The sequence below is a fragment of the Apteryx rowi genome, unplaced genomic scaffold (genome assembly GCF_003343035.1).
Source record: "Apteryx rowi isolate R43461 unplaced genomic scaffold, aptRow1 scaffold_8, whole genome shotgun sequence".
NCBI classification, from domain to species: domain Eukaryota; kingdom Metazoa; phylum Chordata; class Aves; order Apterygiformes; family Apterygidae; genus Apteryx; species Apteryx rowi.
Window position 1 is genome coordinate 2,081,325 of NW_020451093.1, and position 20,075 is coordinate 2,101,399.

Sequence of the window (20,075 nt, forward strand, 5' to 3'; positions counted from 1 at the left end):
AGCACAGACTGCAAGGAACCTCCGAGAAAACTCTCCTCCGCTGGCAGCGAAGAGGCTGGGAAAGCCCCGTTACTCTTTTGTAGTCTTTCCAAGTTCACAATGGCTCATTCGCAACAGCATAACCTTAACTACTCTGTCTTGTTGCATGAGCAAGTATATCCTACGTGAGAATGTAAGTGGTTATATTAGAATAAGCTAATATGAGCCATGACTTTCTATGCAGCATAACAATTTGTTTTGTGAATAACTCCTTTTTTGTCATTTTGTTTTTGTTTACTTACTGATCTAGTGGCATATAATAGCCCCAAACAATGTGAAAACATTCTTATAATTACTGTTCTAGAAGTCTGTCACACAATTAAATTATAAGGTCTCACATTAAGGGGGTTTTGGGGTGTGGGGTTTTTTTGGTGGGGGAGGGAGCCTGGCCACAGTCAAAATTTAAGAGAAAATGCTGTGAGGTATACTAGTTGCATGTTTAATGTCAATAACTCTCATGTACAACTTTCTTTTTCAGATTCTTGTTCATTTGGGACTTTTGACAAAAGAATCTGGGTTCAAGATTGCAGAGAATGCGTTCAGTGGTGGCCCACTTGGAGAATTAGTCCAGTGGAGTGATTTAATTACATCTCTCTACTTACTGGGACATGACATCAGGATTTCAGCTTCACTGGCAGAGCTCAAGGAGTAAGGAGATTGCTTTCAATTTTGAAACTAGAATACAAAAGAAATTGTAAACTCTTGAAGCCTCTATTAGTCCAGGATATAATTTCTTAAAGCATAAAATGAAACTGGTAGTTCACTAAAAAGACAATGAGATCATTTTCATGAGCTAAATATATATGGTATGAAAAGGATAATATGTTTTCACTGTAGCTTCAGGCTCCTGAGGCTTTGTAAATGAGTGCTGGAAAACTCAAACTAAGCAACTTACCAGGTTTTTAAGCAGCTGCAGTAAGAGGTTTTATAGACTAGCCTATTTCTGTGTCCTCTTCTTCAATTTCTGCTATTCTTCACTCAGTATCTAGTTTTAAATTAAAAATGTAAATCCTTTAAACACATTACTTTTGACACAGTTATTTGTCTATGTTTGGTCAAATTACTACCTCAGTTGTCTTTGTCTTGCTTGCCTATTAGTTCAGCATAATGTATCTGTTTTAAGTTTGAGCACATATATCTTTTTCTGTAGCTCTCACTTTTATAGAAAATGTGACAGCACCTTCTTATAGAGAGCTCTTACATCATAAAGCTGTCAATAGAAGTCAGAAATTATTTCAGATCATTCCAAAATACATTCTTTTTAAACATTCCAACTGTATTATGCTCTTGTTTAGACTAGATGAGGTTTTTAGTGAAAATTATTGTCTTATTCATGCGTAAACAGTTCTTCAATAAATGCTGAGGGTCTTGATTTAAAAAGAAAATTAGAATAAGGCTTTTTTTGAAAGATGAATTATGACTGTAAATAGTATTATAGCATGAATTCAAGGTATTTGGGAAGTAATACTTCTACATATTCCTTCTTTTTTTGTTTTGTTTAGAATTATGAAGAAGGTTGTAGGTAACAGATCTGGCTGCCCTACCCAGGGGGATAAAGTTGTAGAACTCATTTACATTGATATTGTGGGACTCACTCAGTTTAAGAAAACTCTTGGTCCATCATGGGTACATTACCAGTAAGTATGACACTCATCTGACCTCTTAATTGCTTTGTTAAAGAGCTTTTCTTGAACAACATGTATAAGTATACAAAATACTGAAGTGAGTACATCCATGTGAAATTGAATTTATTTGAAAGTAAAAATGTAGCTCTCTGCCCTTCAGTCTTAGGAATAAAGGGGCTCTCTTTGTTGCATACCATCTTTCTTTCCCTCTGGCAAATTTGGAAGACAGTGGCCCAGATACATTATAGTATTTTCAAGCATTTTTAATATTATTGTATTACGTTATCTTGTTGAGTCGTCATCGTTGTTTTCTTTCCCCCTCTTCTTTACCACCCCCCCCCACAATTTTTTTCACTGATTTAATAGATGAGCTGAAAGATGATTGGATGTAGTTTTTTAGTTGAAGTACTACATGTATGTTTGTCTAACTGTTAGTGCTTGTAGCCATACTGAAATACAGATTGATGGCTGTGGAGATATGTCTATTATAATGGGTACTAAATAACTGTAACTGTAACAATGTGATTTTTTTTTTTTTCTGTCCCTTCCCATAAAATGCTGAGAGGGACTCACCTTCAGGAGCAGGTCTAAAAAATAAACCTGCTGGTAATTGCAGTTGTTGTTGTTTCTATAATCTATAAGCATCCTTTCGTTAGGAATGGAAGATGGTGGAGGTCAGTAGAAATTAGTTTGTATAGCCGCCTTATTGAATACCGTTTTCTAGATGCATTTCTTTTTGTCATAACCGTACATCAGCAAGGCTCACATGTTGTTCTAATATGTATCTACACCAAATGAAAACAAATCTAACTCACTGGCTTTGATTTTTCTGCACCTAATCAAATTAGTGATGTTCTGAGACCCATATAGTCCAGTAAATCCTGCTGGATGCAGGGTACTGAAAGGTGTTCTCTGAAGGCAGAAAAGTTATTTTGTCCCTACCTCAAGATTTTCTAGAGCATTGCATCTTTTCAGCATAATTTTACATGGGACTACCGTGATCAACATTGCAGAAGAGATTACTCTTAGTCTCTTTTTTGAAACAGAGAAATAAATGGATATCTTGTTTTTAGCAGCCTGCTAATAAATCTCATCTTATTTTCTACTGCGCTACAGTTGGCTGGCTGGCAGCCAGATGTGATTGTCAGTAGGTGGTCACATGCACTATTGTAGAAGGGATATAAAATATATTTTTAATTTTAAAATGTTTCTTCCCTTTTGCTTCCAGTTTCCAGTATATTCTGTAATGAAGATATGGAAAAATGCCATGACCTGAGATTATTAGATTAGTTGTTCAATTTTTCCTGCTTATTTCATGAATCATTAAATCTTAAACTGTCAATCTAGTTTTCATTGATTTCTAATTTGTGGTAATGACTGACTCTTTCTGGTTTAAGAGAGCAAAATTAAATTTAGCTCTAAACAAATACTTTATGTAGTATAGGAGGTTTTTGGTATGCTTTTGAAGAAGGAAAAAAAATGGCTTAATGCCTTTTTTTCCACAGCATTAGATTTCTAGGGGTTGAAAGGACCTCATCTAGCCCATACTCCCGCTGAAAAGTAGTATCAGCTGTGTTTGTCCTTCTTGAGAGATGTTTGCTGAATCTTTTGTTGAAGACTTCAAAAGATCCCCCGGCCATTGTTTTACACTGTTAAACTCTTCTTTTAAAATGTTTTTCTTGGCCCGATTTCTTGCAAACTGCAGTTTAAGCCCATTACTACTTGCTCCATCCCCCTCAGAAGAAAAAATATGAAGATCTGAAGACTGAAAAGTCTGAAGAAAAAATTATTCCCTTTCTCTACCAACCTTTAGAATACTTTCTATTGTACCTCTCTTTCAACTTACTTTTCTTCAAAATAAACAAATTCAGGGTCTTGGATCGCTCTGTATAGTTCGTGTTTGGTAGACCTCTGATCCCACTTGTTGCACTTACAGCAGTTCTCTCTAATTAGCTGATACCGTTCTTGAAGTTCAGGGTGCAAAACTGGGTCCAGTATTCTTGCAGAGACTTTACCAGAATCGATTAGAGCAGAACTAATTCATAGCTTCATGCGAGCTATCTCCTATTTAAGGATCCTGTTGCAGTGATTTTTCCTCTCAGCATCGTAAGTTACCTCATAAACTTTGTCAGAGTAACAAGAATTTGCAAGTTAAAATGAGGAAGCCCAGTATAAAAAACAATGTTTACGTATTTTGTTGATTTCATTCCAGGAAAATAAACAGGATCATAAATATAGCTGCCGTCTAGCCCTTGTTCTTTACAAACTTTGCTTCGCTCCGTAGTATTTAATATCAGGAGGAATAATTCTTTTCTTGAAGGACGTGCTTTCCTTTATGCCATATACTTTTTCAGCAAACGTGCTGGTTAGCACAGTCAGTTTTGTGCAGGCCAGACTCAAATGTAAATAAATTAAAACTACTTATTGACTTCACACTGGAATAGAGTGGTAGAACAAAATTATGCCTTCAAAACAGTCTCTTTGGCATTAAGTGCCGTATATTCTTTGTGAGAGAACTTGAACCCTGAGGAAATTGCTGGTGATTGCAAGTCAGGTTTCCAGGACTGCCAGCTCAAAAAGAATGACCCTGCTGCTGTGGGAGGTGAATATTTCTGAACAACCAGAATACCGTTTTATACGCGTGAAGTTTGTAGCACCAGTGACTCTAGGTAGTACGTACTTTTCCTGTGGTATCGTTGGTGCTGTCAATAACTTGAGTGCACCAAAACAGACCTTGTTTTCTGCGTGCACCTTACTTTCCAGCAGAAGATTGCGTGGACACGCAGTATATTTCAGTTCTGAAGTCTGGATATTTGGAAGTGATTTATGTGCAATGAAGCAACAGGCCCATAAAAATGCTGAAGGATCTTGTCAAGGAAATATAAAAATTAGCGGCTTAATATAGTTTGAGAAGTACAGCTCATCGCCTTTCTTAGCACCCGCATCCTCCATACTGCACATAAGAATCTGGCATTTTTTCATTTTTTTACAGTCTCTCTAGCAATGACTCATTCCCATATGCCAAAAATCTAACTGGCTTTATTTTTGAAATAAATTAACATGACAGGTATCATGAAAAATGAGCAGCATTCCTGCTTCTTATATGTTCTGTAGAATATATCTGTTTTAGGAGGGATGCTTTCTGACTAAGTTTTTACATTTGAAATTCAAATACGGAGCTGCCTGAAAGTTAATGTGCGCATCCACAGCGACTGCTGTCGGCAGACATGAGCTGCCCACGGTCTGACCTGGCCGGAGCCAAGCCGGAGCAGCCTGGAGCCTGTGTGTCCGTGGTGGCACGGTGCTGTGCCTCCGCTCGTGCAGCCACAGAGCTTCCAGCTGGGAGCTGGCTGCGGATCGGCCAACTTGCTGCCAGGCACTTGGCTTTGGTCTGTCCACGGCCATTGGCATGTGCCTACCCTTTATTTTGTGGTTTACTCTGGCACAGCCGCTAGGTGCGCACAGTGATGAGCGCTGCCGGACCGTGCTGCTAGTGCAGGCAAGGAGGAAGTGGCAGTAGAGAACTGGAACCTCAGGAGGATACAAATAAATGCGTATAGGTACATACAAATTAGTTACTTTAAGAACAGTGCTAATCCTGGGTTCCTTTTGTCCTTTTTTCTTATAGGCCCCAATGTTTTCACTTATATGTTAGAATAAAGAAAACAATAATGTGGATGTTTCTGTAAGCAGTTTGCGACCCATCGATCGTTTGGTTAGTTGGTTGATGTTTTTGGGGGGTATTTTTGGGGGGGAGGGCGCTTCTTAAGAAATCACATATGGTTTATAGAGATCTTTTGTAGACGGAAGAGTGCTTTCTGGCACACTCAGTGTAGAATATCGAGTGGTGTCACGCTAGTGTGGCCAAGAACAGCCCTCCGTGTTCTGTGACAGTGAAGTCTCTTGCTTTCAAGCTGTTGGGTGTGAGAGAAATTTCATACTTGGTTTTAAATACTGCCTGGCTTTAGTTGATTAAACAAAAAATATATATATTTTTTTATACACACACACACACACACACACACACACACTAGTTCTCAGTATTTTAGTTATTTTCTTAACATTTAAGAATGGTTCTGTTTAGCATTTTTAAAGAGGAGATATGTGACTGTCTGGTTTTTAAATTAAATCTGTTTTGAGTCGACCAAGCACGTCATTGAATAGTCTTACCAGTCTGACACCAGTTCCAAGGCATGCTGTAATTCTCTGCAACTTCCCTACTAACGCAGGGTGACATTTTGGGAAGGAAGGGGAAATTGATTGAAAAACTGAAATAAAAATCTCACTGATTTGACATTTGGATTTAAAATATTTCACTGCCTTTTGTTTTTTGAAATAAGAATTATTTCACTTTAGAAATACTAAAATATTATGTGTTAAACTGTTAAATTTAAAGAGATTCAAACAGCTAAGTGAAACAAAAAGAGAATATGGTACTTTCCTAGTTCTTTTCTGCTGTATTTCAGGTGTTAGGTTCATCACTTTAAACTTTTGACATCTCATACCCTTTCTGCACACATGCTTTCTGCTGTGATCTTTTTCTCTTACATTTCTGACTTTCTTCACACCCTATTCGTTTAAACACATGCTTTGTTTTCCCTGCTTCCCGGTTGAGCTTGCTGCCTGTTGCAGCCTCCCTCGCGTTTCCTGTCCTGCTGCTCAGAGCCCTGCTGCATATTGGATATAGTAACTCGTATCGCTATGAACAGTTAGTGCTACATACCTTACAGCTCAATACAGGGGAAAAATGAGAGAGGAAACAAAGCACGTGGAGATGATAGCATGCAACTTAATGCTTCTTATATGCGTGATTTAACAAACTCCAGCAGTGTTAGGGTTTTTCAGTAGCCTCTGCCCATTTTCTCATTTGTCTGCACTCATGCACCTGGCCAAAAGCTGTGTATTTGATAAGAATTCTGTTTTAAGGCCAGCCAAGAAATAAGAGGGCTTTTATTACTGTCTGACTGATCACCGCAGAAGCTGTTTTGGTCCTGCTGGAGTATTTTGTATGATGCAGAGATAATTGCCACCATTGTAAAATATTTGCACTGAGAACCATTGACATAAAACACTGGATTACACAACGCACAAACTGAGCTGTCAGCTTTGTTGTTTGGTGAATCAGAATGTGTTGTATATTTTGACTTTCATTTTTCTTGGAAGATCTTCATAAAGATTAAAAAAAATTAAATTTGCTCTGTTCTGTATTCTCAAATACAAAGGTGGCATTTCATGTGAAAGTTTAAAAGTTGCTGTTGCTCTTTTTTTTTCAATCTGATACCTAAGTGAAAGGAACAGTATATAAGAAGTCTGTAAACATTTCTTTGGGACTAAGTTCTTTCGCATTTTGAAGCCACAAAAATGGTGTTTTACTTAAGAGAATGTATATGGGCTTGAGGCATGGGAAATTTTGAAGACTGGGAAATACTGCCACTTTTGATAGAAACTTTTGCAGCTCTCTGCCTTCCATGTCACCCCTGTGGTTGTGTCTCTTAGCACATACAAGCCCGGTGACATGATGCGCAGTGATAGAGTTCATGTCTGCACAGCATAATGCAATGTGACACATGACCCTACACATCCTATATAAATCTCTTCCCAAAATTTTGTTTGTGGATGCTGAAAAATGGTAGGGACGACAACTTTGGATCCATACAATATAGATCACTTGCAGTGGAGCTAATGGTCAGTATGATGGCCACAAAAAAAGTTCTTGTCTAAGCAATATCAAAAGCTTAGGGGACTGCATTTTTGGAACATCAGTTCTAGAACGTGTCTGCTGCAGTTTGCCCTCTTTTTTCATGTCAAGAATTTGGCGCCTTTTATGTCTTCTGGCCCTTTTTGAAAGGAACAAGTCCTAAATGAAATAAACTTTTTTTTCAAGGAATTAATAGGACTTTACGTAAAAGATTTAGTTTGAGTTTCTTATCTAGACCCTTCGTAATCTACTGCCAAGCTTTCTGTTTTTAGGTCAGGTTGTTGTAGACATTTGGCTTCTGTATTGTTTCTTCAGAAATGCGATAAAACGATTCATAAACAAATAAATATCCTGTCTGACTGCAAGCGTTCAGCAAACTAAACTCTTCAGTGCTTCTGCAGTAGATCTGACTGACCCAAAAGTGAGAATCAGGAGACAAAATACAGTTGTCTAAAGACAAAGTACTGTTCTGCTCTGATCTTCTTGGCACATGACCCTTGGCTGTTGCACTGGTTTTGTAGTAGTACGCGAGAACAGTAGGAAATGGATGAAGGAGAGTCCTCCTTTTCCTGCCTAAATTCTCCTGCAGAGCTTCAGAAATGTAGATGATCACCGTAGCGTTCTCATAACCTCTACTTAGGTGTTCAAGCATGACTCCTTTCTGTCGGAATAAAGAGACCCAAATAAACTGCAGGACTGCTATTTGAATGTCTGATAAATCCTTGAATTTTCTGATCTTTATAATGTCTTTGTGAATGTAATATGAACAGAAACATTTGAAATTAAAAAGTATACATCATGCATAGTTGCAAACCCAAACAAAACAAACCTCACTAATTATTGTAACTACATTTATTCATTTATATACATATGTATATATACCTAGAGAATTTTTTTTTCTTTCAGGTGCATGTTAAGAGTTCTGGATTCCTTTGGAACTGAACCAGAGTTTAACCATGCCCATTATGCCCAATCTAAAGGTCACAAGACACCATGGGGAAAATGGAACCTGAATCCACAGCAGTTTTATACAATGTTCCGTAAGTATCCCTGGATTCAAAAATAATTTGGCACTTAAGAAAGGAATGTTCTCATTGAGAAGATTTTTTGTATTATTAAAGGCCAGTTCATGGTTTCATAAAATGTAGGGAGATGGGATGATTCATAATTGCCTGTAGACTGTGCAAAATCTCTGTAGTACTTTCATTCAGAAATCTGAAAAGCACAATGTGAGATTAATATAAATAATAGCAGGGAAGTTTTATCTCAGGTTACCTACAGAAAGTGGTGATTGGCTTTTCCTTCAAGTGTCTCTGAGTTCACTTTTCTCATTTTTGGCTTCTCAAATCCTGCTACAGTGTGACAGGTTTTTGAGGTACTTGCTAGAGTGATTGCATTTTTATAAACTGCATTGTTCTTATATGTAGTCATATTAAGCTGAAGATTTTGACTGTGTTATTGTATTTCTGCCTTTTTTCCTCAACAACTGAGCAGCACAATTCCTTTTCTATTTCTTTACATTCAAGATTCATAAACTGGTACTCAGCAAAAATGATTTTTGTCTCCGTAATTTTTTGGCAGATACTGTCAAGATTATCATCTAACTTGTTTTCCTTTTGGGAACATTCATCCTGAGGTGAACTGATTCAGATTTTTATCCCAGTGATGTACAAAGCTATTGAAAAACTAGAATGTGAGAATAACTAAATATTTGAACAATTCAAAAGTGGATTAGTGTATTTCACTACTGCTGTACATTTTTGAAACATCATTAAATATCTTCCAAATAGAAGAACTAAAACAGAAACTCAGCAAAAACAATCTCTGAACTGTGTACGAATTGGGTCTGATTAAATGTTTTCAGTGACCTACTCTGGCCCTAGTCTTTGACTTTATGGGGTTAGGTTCTAGAAATTAAGGATCTTTTTTTTGCGTGTAGTGGTTATTCAAGTTTGTTATCTCTGGAGGGTGCAAAAAGCCTCACCATGCCCAGCCAGCTTGAGGGGAGTGAGGTTTAGCAAAAAGGAAAGAGCGGGTTGTGTGCAGCTGCATCTCAGGCCAAGTCTATAAAGAAACTCTTGATAGTGCCCAGCATGACCCGTGAAGTTTGGTAGGATTCCATATCTAAAACCAAGGCCAGGGCAAGTACAGTTCTCTCTGAACAGACCTCACAAACTTTTCACTCTTCGTAACAGAAGTATACACACTGGTGTCTGGTTGACATGCCTTTGAATTTAGCTGCCCTGTAAAATTCTTGGAAGAGGCATGTTTTGTCTGTCAACATTTTCTGTGCAAGTTTTTCCAAAGAAATATAAGTGAAGGTTGTTCAGCAGATAAAAGACTGCATTCACACTTGTTTAAAAGCAAGTAACAAAAAGCAGGGTGAGGAAATGTGGCTTGGAAGTGGTTACAGAGTTTTTGCCTGGATGGTAATAGACCATCCACAGAATGTGTTCCGCATCCACAGACTTTGCTTTTTACTTCCTCAGACCTTAGCTAATATTTGTTGGTTTATGTCCTGAATGGAAGCCCTAGGCTTGATTGTGCTGTGCTTAAGTAGTCCGGTTGTTCAGAAATTTGTGTGTGAGGTCCTGCTCAAGAGAGCGCACAAGGTGATGGTGCACTTGAGGAAAGTAGTTGCGTGAATACTTGTGGTCCAGCTGTGTGCTCTGAGTGTGCTCTGCTCAGCCCCACTCCATGAAATGTGGAAGAAGGTAAACTTTTCCCACAGAGAAATTCTCTGTTATGTCGCCTCTGTTACAGGTGACTGTTACATTCTCTTGTTCAGAGTAAATCAGATCATAATGAATTATCAGAATAGTCAAACTGTGTTGGAACTTGAAGAAATAACCATTTCAGGTTTTTAATACTAGAAATGACTGCTGTTTTTTCCCCTGCAGGAAAAGTGGTAAGTAGATTACAAGCAAACTCATTCTGAAGCATGAGTGGTTACAGTGCAATAGATTTTTCAAGGATTTTTCTTCTTTTTGTACTAGGTGCAAAAGAGTCAGCATGTTTTGTGATACTTAAAATTTATTTATTTATTTATTTATTTATTTATTTATTTATTTTCTCTGTTGCAGAGGTAGCACAGTCTTTATTGGGTTGTGATTAAAAAGTTTGTTGTGCATCAGTAAGGATTTTATCTTAGTTTGGAACCCTGAACAGCTTCCCAAAATCCACAGACTCTTACTGTGTTTTGAGGACTCTGGTTATAAGGGCTGAAGATTATTAGTGAACAACAAGCAAGCCATATTCTAACTTGTGGTATATTAGCAAATTGCTTCACCATGTTCTCTGAGTCTTTCTGAAGCATGAGTTTGTTCCCTTTTTATGTTTTTTAAATTCTTTTATGCAAAATAACAGCACTAGTGCTTGTAAAAGTGCATGGTCTTGCTTAAATATCCTTCTGAATGCTTCCTGTCAATGGTCTTTGAGGCGGTGAATACCACCAGTTGATCATAAGTGCTAACTTTAATAAAGTTTTTTTTTCTTTTGAGTATGTACTGCCTTGCTTCTCCTTTGAATGCAGTCTGTTATCCAAAAACATGAAAGGATGGAAAAATGCTCTTCTGAGGCATATTTGCACTGTGCCATTTGTTATGCTAAATTCTAACAAGTCCTTGGAGCTGAGCGAGTGCCTGGCTGCTGCTGAGGAATTTTTTGTGAAAAAGAGTAATTGTCATTGGAAAGACTAAATTTAATGACAGAGGAAAATATACACTGTGTATGACTTCTCTTCTACTGCATTATGCAGTTGGCTGATTTTCAAGAATCAACAAGAAAAAACTCATAGTTGCAATAGACTTTTTTTCTTTTAGAACTCTGAATGTAGGTTTAGCATGGCATTTGTCATGTCTGCATGTGCATGGCATGTGTCATGTCTGCCTGGGCTTCTGTTGTCGTTCTTTTTCTTTTGTTTTTTGGTTTTGTTTTTACTTTGCCAAGTGTGCTTACTAAAATGTTTTCAACTTGTGTGCCAGAATTAAAAAGGGGGAAGGCTTATGTAGGAGTTCCTAGTATTTATTGCAGCATATTTCTCTGTAGCCTTGTGAGGCTATAACACTCTCTAGATATGCATAAACCCCCCTATGTTTTGGGACAGATCTTATACAGTAGGTATGGCTCTTAACTGAAGCCTTGAACACTAGAGACCATCCCTAGAATTAAACACACTGTCAAAAAGAGAAAAGGAAACTTAGTTGTGCTGAGCCTACAGCTGTGGCTCCTCATGGGAGGAGACCAGTGGCTAGCATTACTGGATGTCACTGCTGAAAAAAGACCAGTAGAGACTAAAGATAATATAGATGAGTTCCAAGTAAACTGCATATCCTTTGCATGCACTTTATTTGTCTGGGAACTAGATTAATGCAGAACTTTTGCTAACTTCTTTAGTTGTCGCCTTTTAGTATTTTATGATAGATATCAGTGAGTGAATGAAGCAGTGAAAACTGTATTTTGATTTCTTGTTTTGTTTGACACCATAGGCTAATAATTGGGGTGGATGCATAATGTGTAGCGAGTTGGATGTTTGGGGTTAGCCCTTCCAATATATGAGATGAACCAAAAAAGTTACTAAAGTTTATTTATGCTATTCAGCAACTTAGAGCTTTGTTTTCAAGCATATATACATTGGTTTTTTTAAACTGTTGGTGCTGTGCTCTCTGAGATTGTCAAGCTGGGTTCCTTCTGGTTCTCTTGTCTCCATTAATAAAGCTGAGCACACAGAAAATCATTATCATTGGCCTAGGTCCAGATACAGAATTTTTATTGCAGGCAGGAAATGAGCCAGAAAATAACAGCTTACTTCAGTAGACATGTGCAGCAGGACTTAAAGTTAATAAGAATTATTAATAATAATATAGCAGGCAAATGTGTATCTCAGTATGCATGTAAAGAAGTGAGCTGTTGAATAACGTGTTTCTTACTTTTCTGACAACAGCCACACTTTTATAATATTAAGTGATACTTTAAAAGATTTTGAATATGCTCTATTTCTTACAGCTCATACTCCGGATAACAGCTTCCTTGGATTTGTGGTAGAGCAGCATCTGAATTCTAGTGACATTAAACACATTAATGACATCAAAAGGCAGAATCAGTCTCTAGTTTATGGCAAAGTGGATAGCTTCTGGAAGGTGAGTGTTCCATCCTCATATACGTGGTCAAATTTTTCTTGATCAAGATAATAAGGCAAAACTCATAACTTAGAGTATCCCTTCTCTCAAAATCTACTAAGGTTTTTTTTGGGGGGGAGGAATAAACATATTTAAAGAATTGAGTTAAACATTTTGGAGCCTTTCTGATGAGGAAACATCTGCCTGCCTCAATCAAGACAGATCCTTTACTATTTTTTATGCACTCTTCACTGATAGAAGAAAAACTGCAAAAGCTTCTAGTGTATGTAGCTGTATATAGGTGCATGGTATTCTGAGAGTTGAGTACCATTTCCCTTCTTTGACAAAGGGCTTGATTTATATGCAAACAATTAGGATGCTTATTTTGTCTCCAGAAAATAATACAGTACAAGTTTTTACAGTGCTGATATCAGAATACTGGAAAATGCAGAAGCTGTTTAAAGTAATGGGAGTAAAGTAATTTGAAGGAGTGCATGTTTGGCTCGTGTTGTAGAATGTCTTGGTATCTCCCCATTTGCAGTTTGTTCTTCTGTCTGCTGAATGCTTGGAATAGAGCTGGGATCCTTAATTCGAGTCTTCATCTGGCTGAAGCTCTTGTACTTTCAGTTCCTGATCTTATTATCAGTCTTTCAGGAACAGTTGGACGTAATGATCATCTATACTTCCTGACCTGATTGGTAGGAAATACATATCAGCAGAACAACCTGTTGAGTAGTAGTTGGATCTGAGAACAAGGGTTTTGCTTAGTCACCAGGATTTTTTAGCTGGCATATATAACTGTATCAGTTTATTCTGTCTGCATCAATTCAGCAGTATGTATTAATAGCTTATATGACTGGAGGAGAGCCTTGTAACTGTCTAGCCTCAGAGGTTCTGTATGACACACGGGATATTCATGAGCTGATTCAGACAAGAACATGGCTTTTTGGAAAAGAATATCTAATCTTGATTTTTAAATAGCATGCAATGGAAGCTCCACTACTTTCCTTGGTAAACTCCTTAAGTAATTGCCCTCTCTCTTAAACTTCTACATTATTTCTGATTCAGATTCCCAAACTTTTAATTTCCATGCTTTGTATCAATTATACACTTTGTCTACAGGATTGATAGTGTTTCTGTTACCCTGTAGGAATGTATAAGTTGAAGTCAAAGTCTTCTTTCTGAAAAGCCTATACTGAACTACTGAAAGCTTTGTGCTTCCTAATCCTTAGGTGTTCTTGTGTATATGTTTTCTCTGAACCTTCTCAAGATTATTCACTTTCTTCTTGAAATGTGAATGCTAGCAAGGGGCACATTGGCCATACCAGCACCAAAAGAAAAAGAAACGCTGTATGCGTTATTACACATATCCCCTTTTCACCAGTGGGAACTCATATCAAGATGACTTCTCAGCCAAGACCCTTCTGTCCTTTTTTTGGAACTGCTGCTCTTCAAGACACTGCTTCATTTTATAAATATTGCCTACCTTTTTTCTTCCAAGATGTATGATGTAATATTTAGCCATATTAAAATGTATACTGTATGCTTGTAACATCAAGCACATCATAACTGGAACTTGCAGTCTGGCATGCCCATGCTTCCTGTGCACCGGTACAATCACTGCAGATAGGGCTTGCATCAGTGACAGTGTGGAAAGTCTTACTGAGAGTGATAAAAATGCAATTCTTCTGATCAACAGAAAGCTTGAACTAGTCTTGTGTCTGTATAATTTGCTTATTTCATGTTTCCTTCATTTCCCCAGTTTAATGCTCTTTTCATCTGCCACTATGGCTTGTACTGAACCCAGACTAATCTATTTATCCTGCTATTTTTCTTTATATTGGATATGGCCAATTAACGAAAGTGTACTCTCCACTGAATACATGTGTCACTGCTGCTTCTAATCGGTCATTAAGAGAAGCACAGGGTGGAGGGGAGAATGTTCTGAATCCCAGAGTGAGGGGCTTTTTAGGAATATCACTGGCAAATAACTCGTTGCAAATAAACCAGTCGGATCTGAAATGGAACTGAGATGCACACAAGATACCAGACTGTCAGTTCAGAGTGATCTTCTTTTTCCCCTGGAGGGGGAACCAGAATAGCTAACTGCCGTCAAGGTTTCACATAATTATGGATCTATCTCCTTTTCTGCATTCAGCTTGGCCTGTAGAAAAAAGGTTCCAAATTCCTTGTCATTTTAACTTTGCTAGAAATCTCCATATCCCCAGCTCTGCTGATATGCTGCATGACTGGACAGAACTGGCTAGCTTGCACCACCTGTTTAAATTGTTTAAACTAACCTCCTTTATTGCAGCTAAAGAGAATTATGGATTGCTTACAGGCAACGTTCTGCCTTGCCACATCATTTGAGTGGGATTAAACTCTGATATGAAGATGATGAGTAACAGGGAGAGGAATACAGTGAGCTCTTCTGACAGTTCTGCTGGATACAGAAAAAGATGTCAGCCCATGGCCTGAGACCAGTGGCATTAATCCCATTTTATAGTGGGGATGTCCAGATAAGTTTTGATGGAGATCATGAAGCATGTATGCTGTAGAGACTGCAGGAAACCTAGATCATCTTGATCATTTCACTCTGTTAACTAAATCAGTCTTAAGTGGGTTGGGAGTACAAACAGGAGGCGCTAAGTGCATTTCTAAAGGTTATCCTTATAGGTAAACTATCAAGGCAACATTTGCCAAGCTTTGAATGTGTGTGTTGTAATCAAAGGTTTGAGTTTTTGTCTGGGATTTCTGGCAGTACTAATGACTAGCGACCTCTCTCTGCCTGAGTGAAATGGAATGAATAAAATGCAAGTGAAACCCATAATACTCTCCATTATCAAAATTGGCTTTAATTACAGAACATTTCAATTAAAAGGGAATGTTTGGAGCCTTTCATGTTGTCTTCACTCCTGTTTAGGTAGAAGTCTTTTCTTTGTTCTTCTTCATGCAACTCCACATCATACTATTCTGTTATTTCTACACTCAGTCCTTGGTAGAAAAGTGAGTCAGGATTCAGTTTAAATTATTTGCTGTGTTTTGTTTTGTGGAATGCCACAAGAGAAGACAATTTTGCCTGTATCAGAAAATAGCCCTGAACATGTAATATACAGTCATAAGATGCTTACCCGCAGAAAGTTTGTATGCAATGTATTCAAGTACAGCTGCACTAAAAATATTTAAATATTTAGAGGCAAAATAGTAAGTTTTGTTAATAGTGCTGCTTAACAAGATGGGAATTCTTAAATGGTTACTGTCTGCGTAACAAGTTTTGAAGAATTGGATATAGGAGATTGTTACTTTTTAGCTTGTTCTTAACAGGAAATTACATAATCAAGGTTGTTCTTGCTGAACCTCTCCCCTTTATAGCTCCTTGGGATATATGTAATTTCCCCATTCTGTGCCTTGTTGGATGGGGTGGGAGGAAGAGAGTGGGGATAAGTCAGAGGAGAATGTATTTCTAGGATGTGTTTCTATTACTAGCGCAGATCAGTGTCTTGTTGCAGCCAATGTTGCCTTTGCCTTCCTTCTGATTTCCTTCTGATTGGTTTTTGTGCTTCATCATTAGCAACATAGTTTGAACATTTTGTTTCATGTTTGAAGCTAGAAGATACAGAAGAGAGGGGAGAAAAAATCCTCACCCTTTCTCTCCTGCACAGTCAGCACACAACAAACTTGTCTTGGCGTCTTCTCATTTCATCTTCCTCCAAATTTGCAACAGCACTGTGGCCTTTTCTATCTTATATGTACACTTTTGAAGGCTTATTCAACACTTATTTTGAAATAGCTTTTTAAGAACCACTTTAAAGAAAGGACAGGTCAGTGATCACCTGGGTTGTTTGCTTTTCCTTTCTTTTTGCAGCACTTTGCACCTACAAAATGAATTAGTGAGGTCTTATAATCACAGAGTCTCAGAATCACAGAGTGGTTGAGGTTGGAAGGGACCTCTGGAGATCATCTAGTCCAACCCCCCTGCTCAAGCAGGGTCACCTAGACCACATTGTACAGGATTGCATCCAGGCAGGTTTTGAATATCTCCAGAGAAGGAGACTCCACAACCTCTCTGGGCAACCTGTTCCAGTGCTCTGTCACCCTCACAGTAAAGAAGTTTTTCCTCATATTCATATGGAACTTCCTGTATTTCAGTTTGTGCCCGTTGCCTTGTGTCCTGTCTCTGGGCACCACTGAGAAGAGTCTGGCTCCATCTTCTCTACACCCTCCCTTTAGATATCTGTATACATTGATAAGATCCCCTCTCAGCCTTCTCTTCTCCAGGCAGAACAGGCCCAGCTCTCTCAGCCTTTCCTCATAAGAGAGATGTTCCAATCCCCTAATCATCTTCATAGCCCTCTGCTGGCCTCACTCCAGTAGTGCCACATCCCTCTTGTACTGAGGAGCCCAGAACTGGACACTACTCCAGATGTGGCCTCACCAGGGCTCGACCTGCTGGCAACACTCTTCCTGATGCACCCCAGGATACCATTGGCCTTCTTGGCCACAAGGGCACGTTGTTGGCTCATGGTTAACTTGGTGTCCACCAGCACTCCCAGGTCCTTCTCCGCAGAGCTGCTTTCTAGCAGGTCAACCCCCAACCTGTACTGGTGCATGGGGTTATTCCTTCCTAGGTGCAGGACCTTGCACTTGCCTTTGTTGTTCTTCATGAAGTTAATGATACTGGTTAACACAATCATCTACTACTATTTGATTATCACAATAACAACGCATGGACTGTTTTTGTTCCTGTGATCTCACCTGTTTTCTCCTGTACCCCTGCAGTATTCTGCTTCAGCTCTTGTAGTGCACAAGTCTGTCCCATTGTTAGTCCTGGAAACTCTCATTCAAAGGACAGGGAATTCCTCATCGGGCATTGGCGAGCATTTGACGGCAATGAAATCGGCAAAGCTTGCAAAAACCTTAGTGCAGACAAAGCGCTGGAGCAAACTTCGTGGATGAAAAAAAGGAGTGTTCAAATAAGCAAGGAGTGTTCAAATAGCTAAAGATGAGGAGAGGGAACTGAATGAGCAGGAATTCCAGCAGATCGTGAAGAACACCAGTTTTTACTGAGACATTTTATTCTTTTTGTACGCAAAGATTATTTATGTGCAAATAAATACTATGTACATGCTAATGTATGTCTTGTACAAATATATGTGGTAGATATCTAACCAAAAGGCCATAAATGGACATTCAGGGAAGAGCAAGAGCATGGCAAGTTTACATAATACTTCCCTTGCATATTTTCTCTCCCCCCAGCTGTTTTCACTGTAGGGAATTTCCTGAGTCTAGTTGTCTATTGATAAACTGTCTGTTGACAAACTTTTGAGAGCTCAATTAGAGGGCTCTTCAAAGCACTTGTCTAATCTGGGACCTGTGCAAGCTTTCTTGCCTCCACAGCATTCTTTGTCACGGAGTCCCACAAGCCTCTGACCTGTTGCAGGAAAAGCCATTAATTTTGCTTTTTCCAAACCTGCCTCCTACTAGCTTTGTCTGGGCCTCTCTTGTGTTGGAAGAGATTAGGAATAATTCGTCGCTATCCATGTGCTTTATGCCAATCGTGGTTTTGTAAACCTCTTTTATATTCTGCCAAGTTGCCTTTTCCAAGCTGAAGAATCCTAGCTTAATTAGTTACAGATTTCTGTAGTTAATGACAGAAGCTATTCTCTAGCTTGTATTCTTGTTGCCCATCTTAGAACGGCTTCCAGGTCTCTTGGGTTCTTTTTGAGAAGGACCAGAAACATGCACAGTATTCAAGGACAGAGAGGACTGTGCATTTATAGAAAGGTGCAGAAATAATCTCTTTAGACTATTGGACTGACTTTTTTTCATGGAACTCTGTATCATAATGACAAATCTTCATTTCTGAGTAGTAGTAGTCAGCTCAGGTCCATCATTCTTTTGTGAGGCTAGGTTTGTTTTTTTCACATGCATCACTTTACATTTATTTACATTGAATTTATCTGCTGTTTTATTTCCTAGTCACTCAGTCTCTTAGGTTACTGAGAGGACTTTTTCAAAAGATTTGGAACTCCAAGTATTCAGTGTTGTGGTGTCCTTCTGCATGCAGCATTTTGAAGCTGGTTTTATTTTACTACTGCATTACTACTCAAAGTAGTGTGTATTAGCTGCACACCTTGTCGCTTCCTATTCCCTTTTACATACTGAGTGTTCATTCAAGAGAGTGATTCCCTTCTATCCCAGTGAGACTTAGCTTTTGAGAACCTTTAAAGAATTTTTTTTGAAAATTGTATGCTACACAAACTGAATCATCCTTTTCTGTACACTGATTGGCTTCTTCAGAGAACTCTACCAATTTGAGAGAGAATTTCCTTCTGCAAAAAGAATTGTGTATCCTTATTCTATTATCTTTAATATAGTTATGTAGACATTATTCTGTGTTCTAAGTTTCAGCTAATTTGTTGACTGTAAAACACTTGCTAATCTATAATTACTAAATCTTCACCAAATCCATTTTTTTAATTCAGTAGTCTGCATTAAGTACTCCACGGTTAACAGTTCGACAGTTTCATATTTGAGCTCCAAGAGACATCATCTGTTCTTAGTGACTTATCACTCACTATATGTTTAGCTCTCTTAATACTGTTTTACACTGAATTTGCCAGTGTTTGTGCTCTCTTTTAGTTTCCTCTGTAGAACAGGAATTCCATTATTCAAGGATTTCTTGAAAAGTCTTTGACAGCGTGACACTTCTTGAAAAGAGAGATTTTCAAAGTTTACACAATATTCATTTGTGTCATAATCTCACTTTAGAGTTATAATTGTCATACACTATATACCACTGGACTTTGGCTTGCCATGGACTTGACACTTTGGCAAATAATCATCCAGGTGTTAGGACTTCTAGACTTACCACTACCTGTTTAGGAAATACACAAAGATCTATGCCAGTAGTTCTTATTTTTCCAAAAAACATTCATCAAGCTTTATACAATCATTGTGTTTTGACTTTTTTAGTGTGAGGTGAGACTGAGTATACGAGCTGTTTTATGTATGCTTTGCAGTCTGAACTTCAGCCCCATAAACCAGGTTAGGACGCTGGCTCAGACTCTTCTGTAACGTGTTTGGCCTGTAGCTCTGCCCCTGTGGTGTTTGCTTTCGTTCACTGCTGAATATCTAGTGTTCTGTGAAGGTGTCTGAGTGGTCTAAAATTGCAAAAATCTATGATAACCTCGGACTGCCAAACTGATGGAAAAGCAGAGTTGTTGGTGCCCACCCTGTACCACATCAAGAAAAGTAAAAGCACAGTTTAGTTCTTCATGAGTCATGCTTTTCCACCGTGTATTATTGTAGCGTTTATACTTCTTACATTTTCATCTGCTGAACTTAAAGCTTCAGCCCTTCAAGCTGTGCCTTCCTGTCAACATTGTCTTAGGGAAAGACTTGTCAGACTGTTGTCATTTGATTTCTTTGATGAGAAAGGCCTTATCGTGAAGCTTTTAGAAGTAGGTGGAAATAATTGACATACGGTAATAACAGTTCTGCAGTCAGTGATCAACAAAAATGTCTTTCTTGAATGGCAAGCTTATTTTTACTGCTGGAAAAAATGCTTCAGAAAAGACTTGTGTGACTGTTACT

At 38.3% G+C, this 20,075-nt stretch overlaps 1 protein-coding gene across 5 annotated transcripts in view; it reads left to right on the forward strand.

The window, feature by feature from the left end:
* The window catches only part of MGAT5 (alpha-1,6-mannosylglycoprotein 6-beta-N-acetylglucosaminyltransferase), a 140,226-nt gene that overhangs the window by 85,727 nt on the left and 34,424 nt on the right, over window positions 1-20,075 (forward strand). For all 5 annotated transcript variants that reach the window (XR_003257297.1, XM_026088927.1, XM_026088928.1 and 2 more), the window contains exons 8-11: window positions 518-687; window positions 1,542-1,676; window positions 8,269-8,402; window positions 12,367-12,500. Coding sequence is in view for 4 of the 5 variants with exons in the window: in XM_026088927.1 (XP_025944712.1) it covers window positions 518-687; window positions 1,542-1,676; window positions 8,269-8,402; window positions 12,367-12,500 (573 nt within the window). In the remaining variant the exon portion in view is untranslated. The remainder of the gene's footprint in view (window positions 1-517; window positions 688-1,541; window positions 1,677-8,268; window positions 8,403-12,366; window positions 12,501-20,075) is intronic.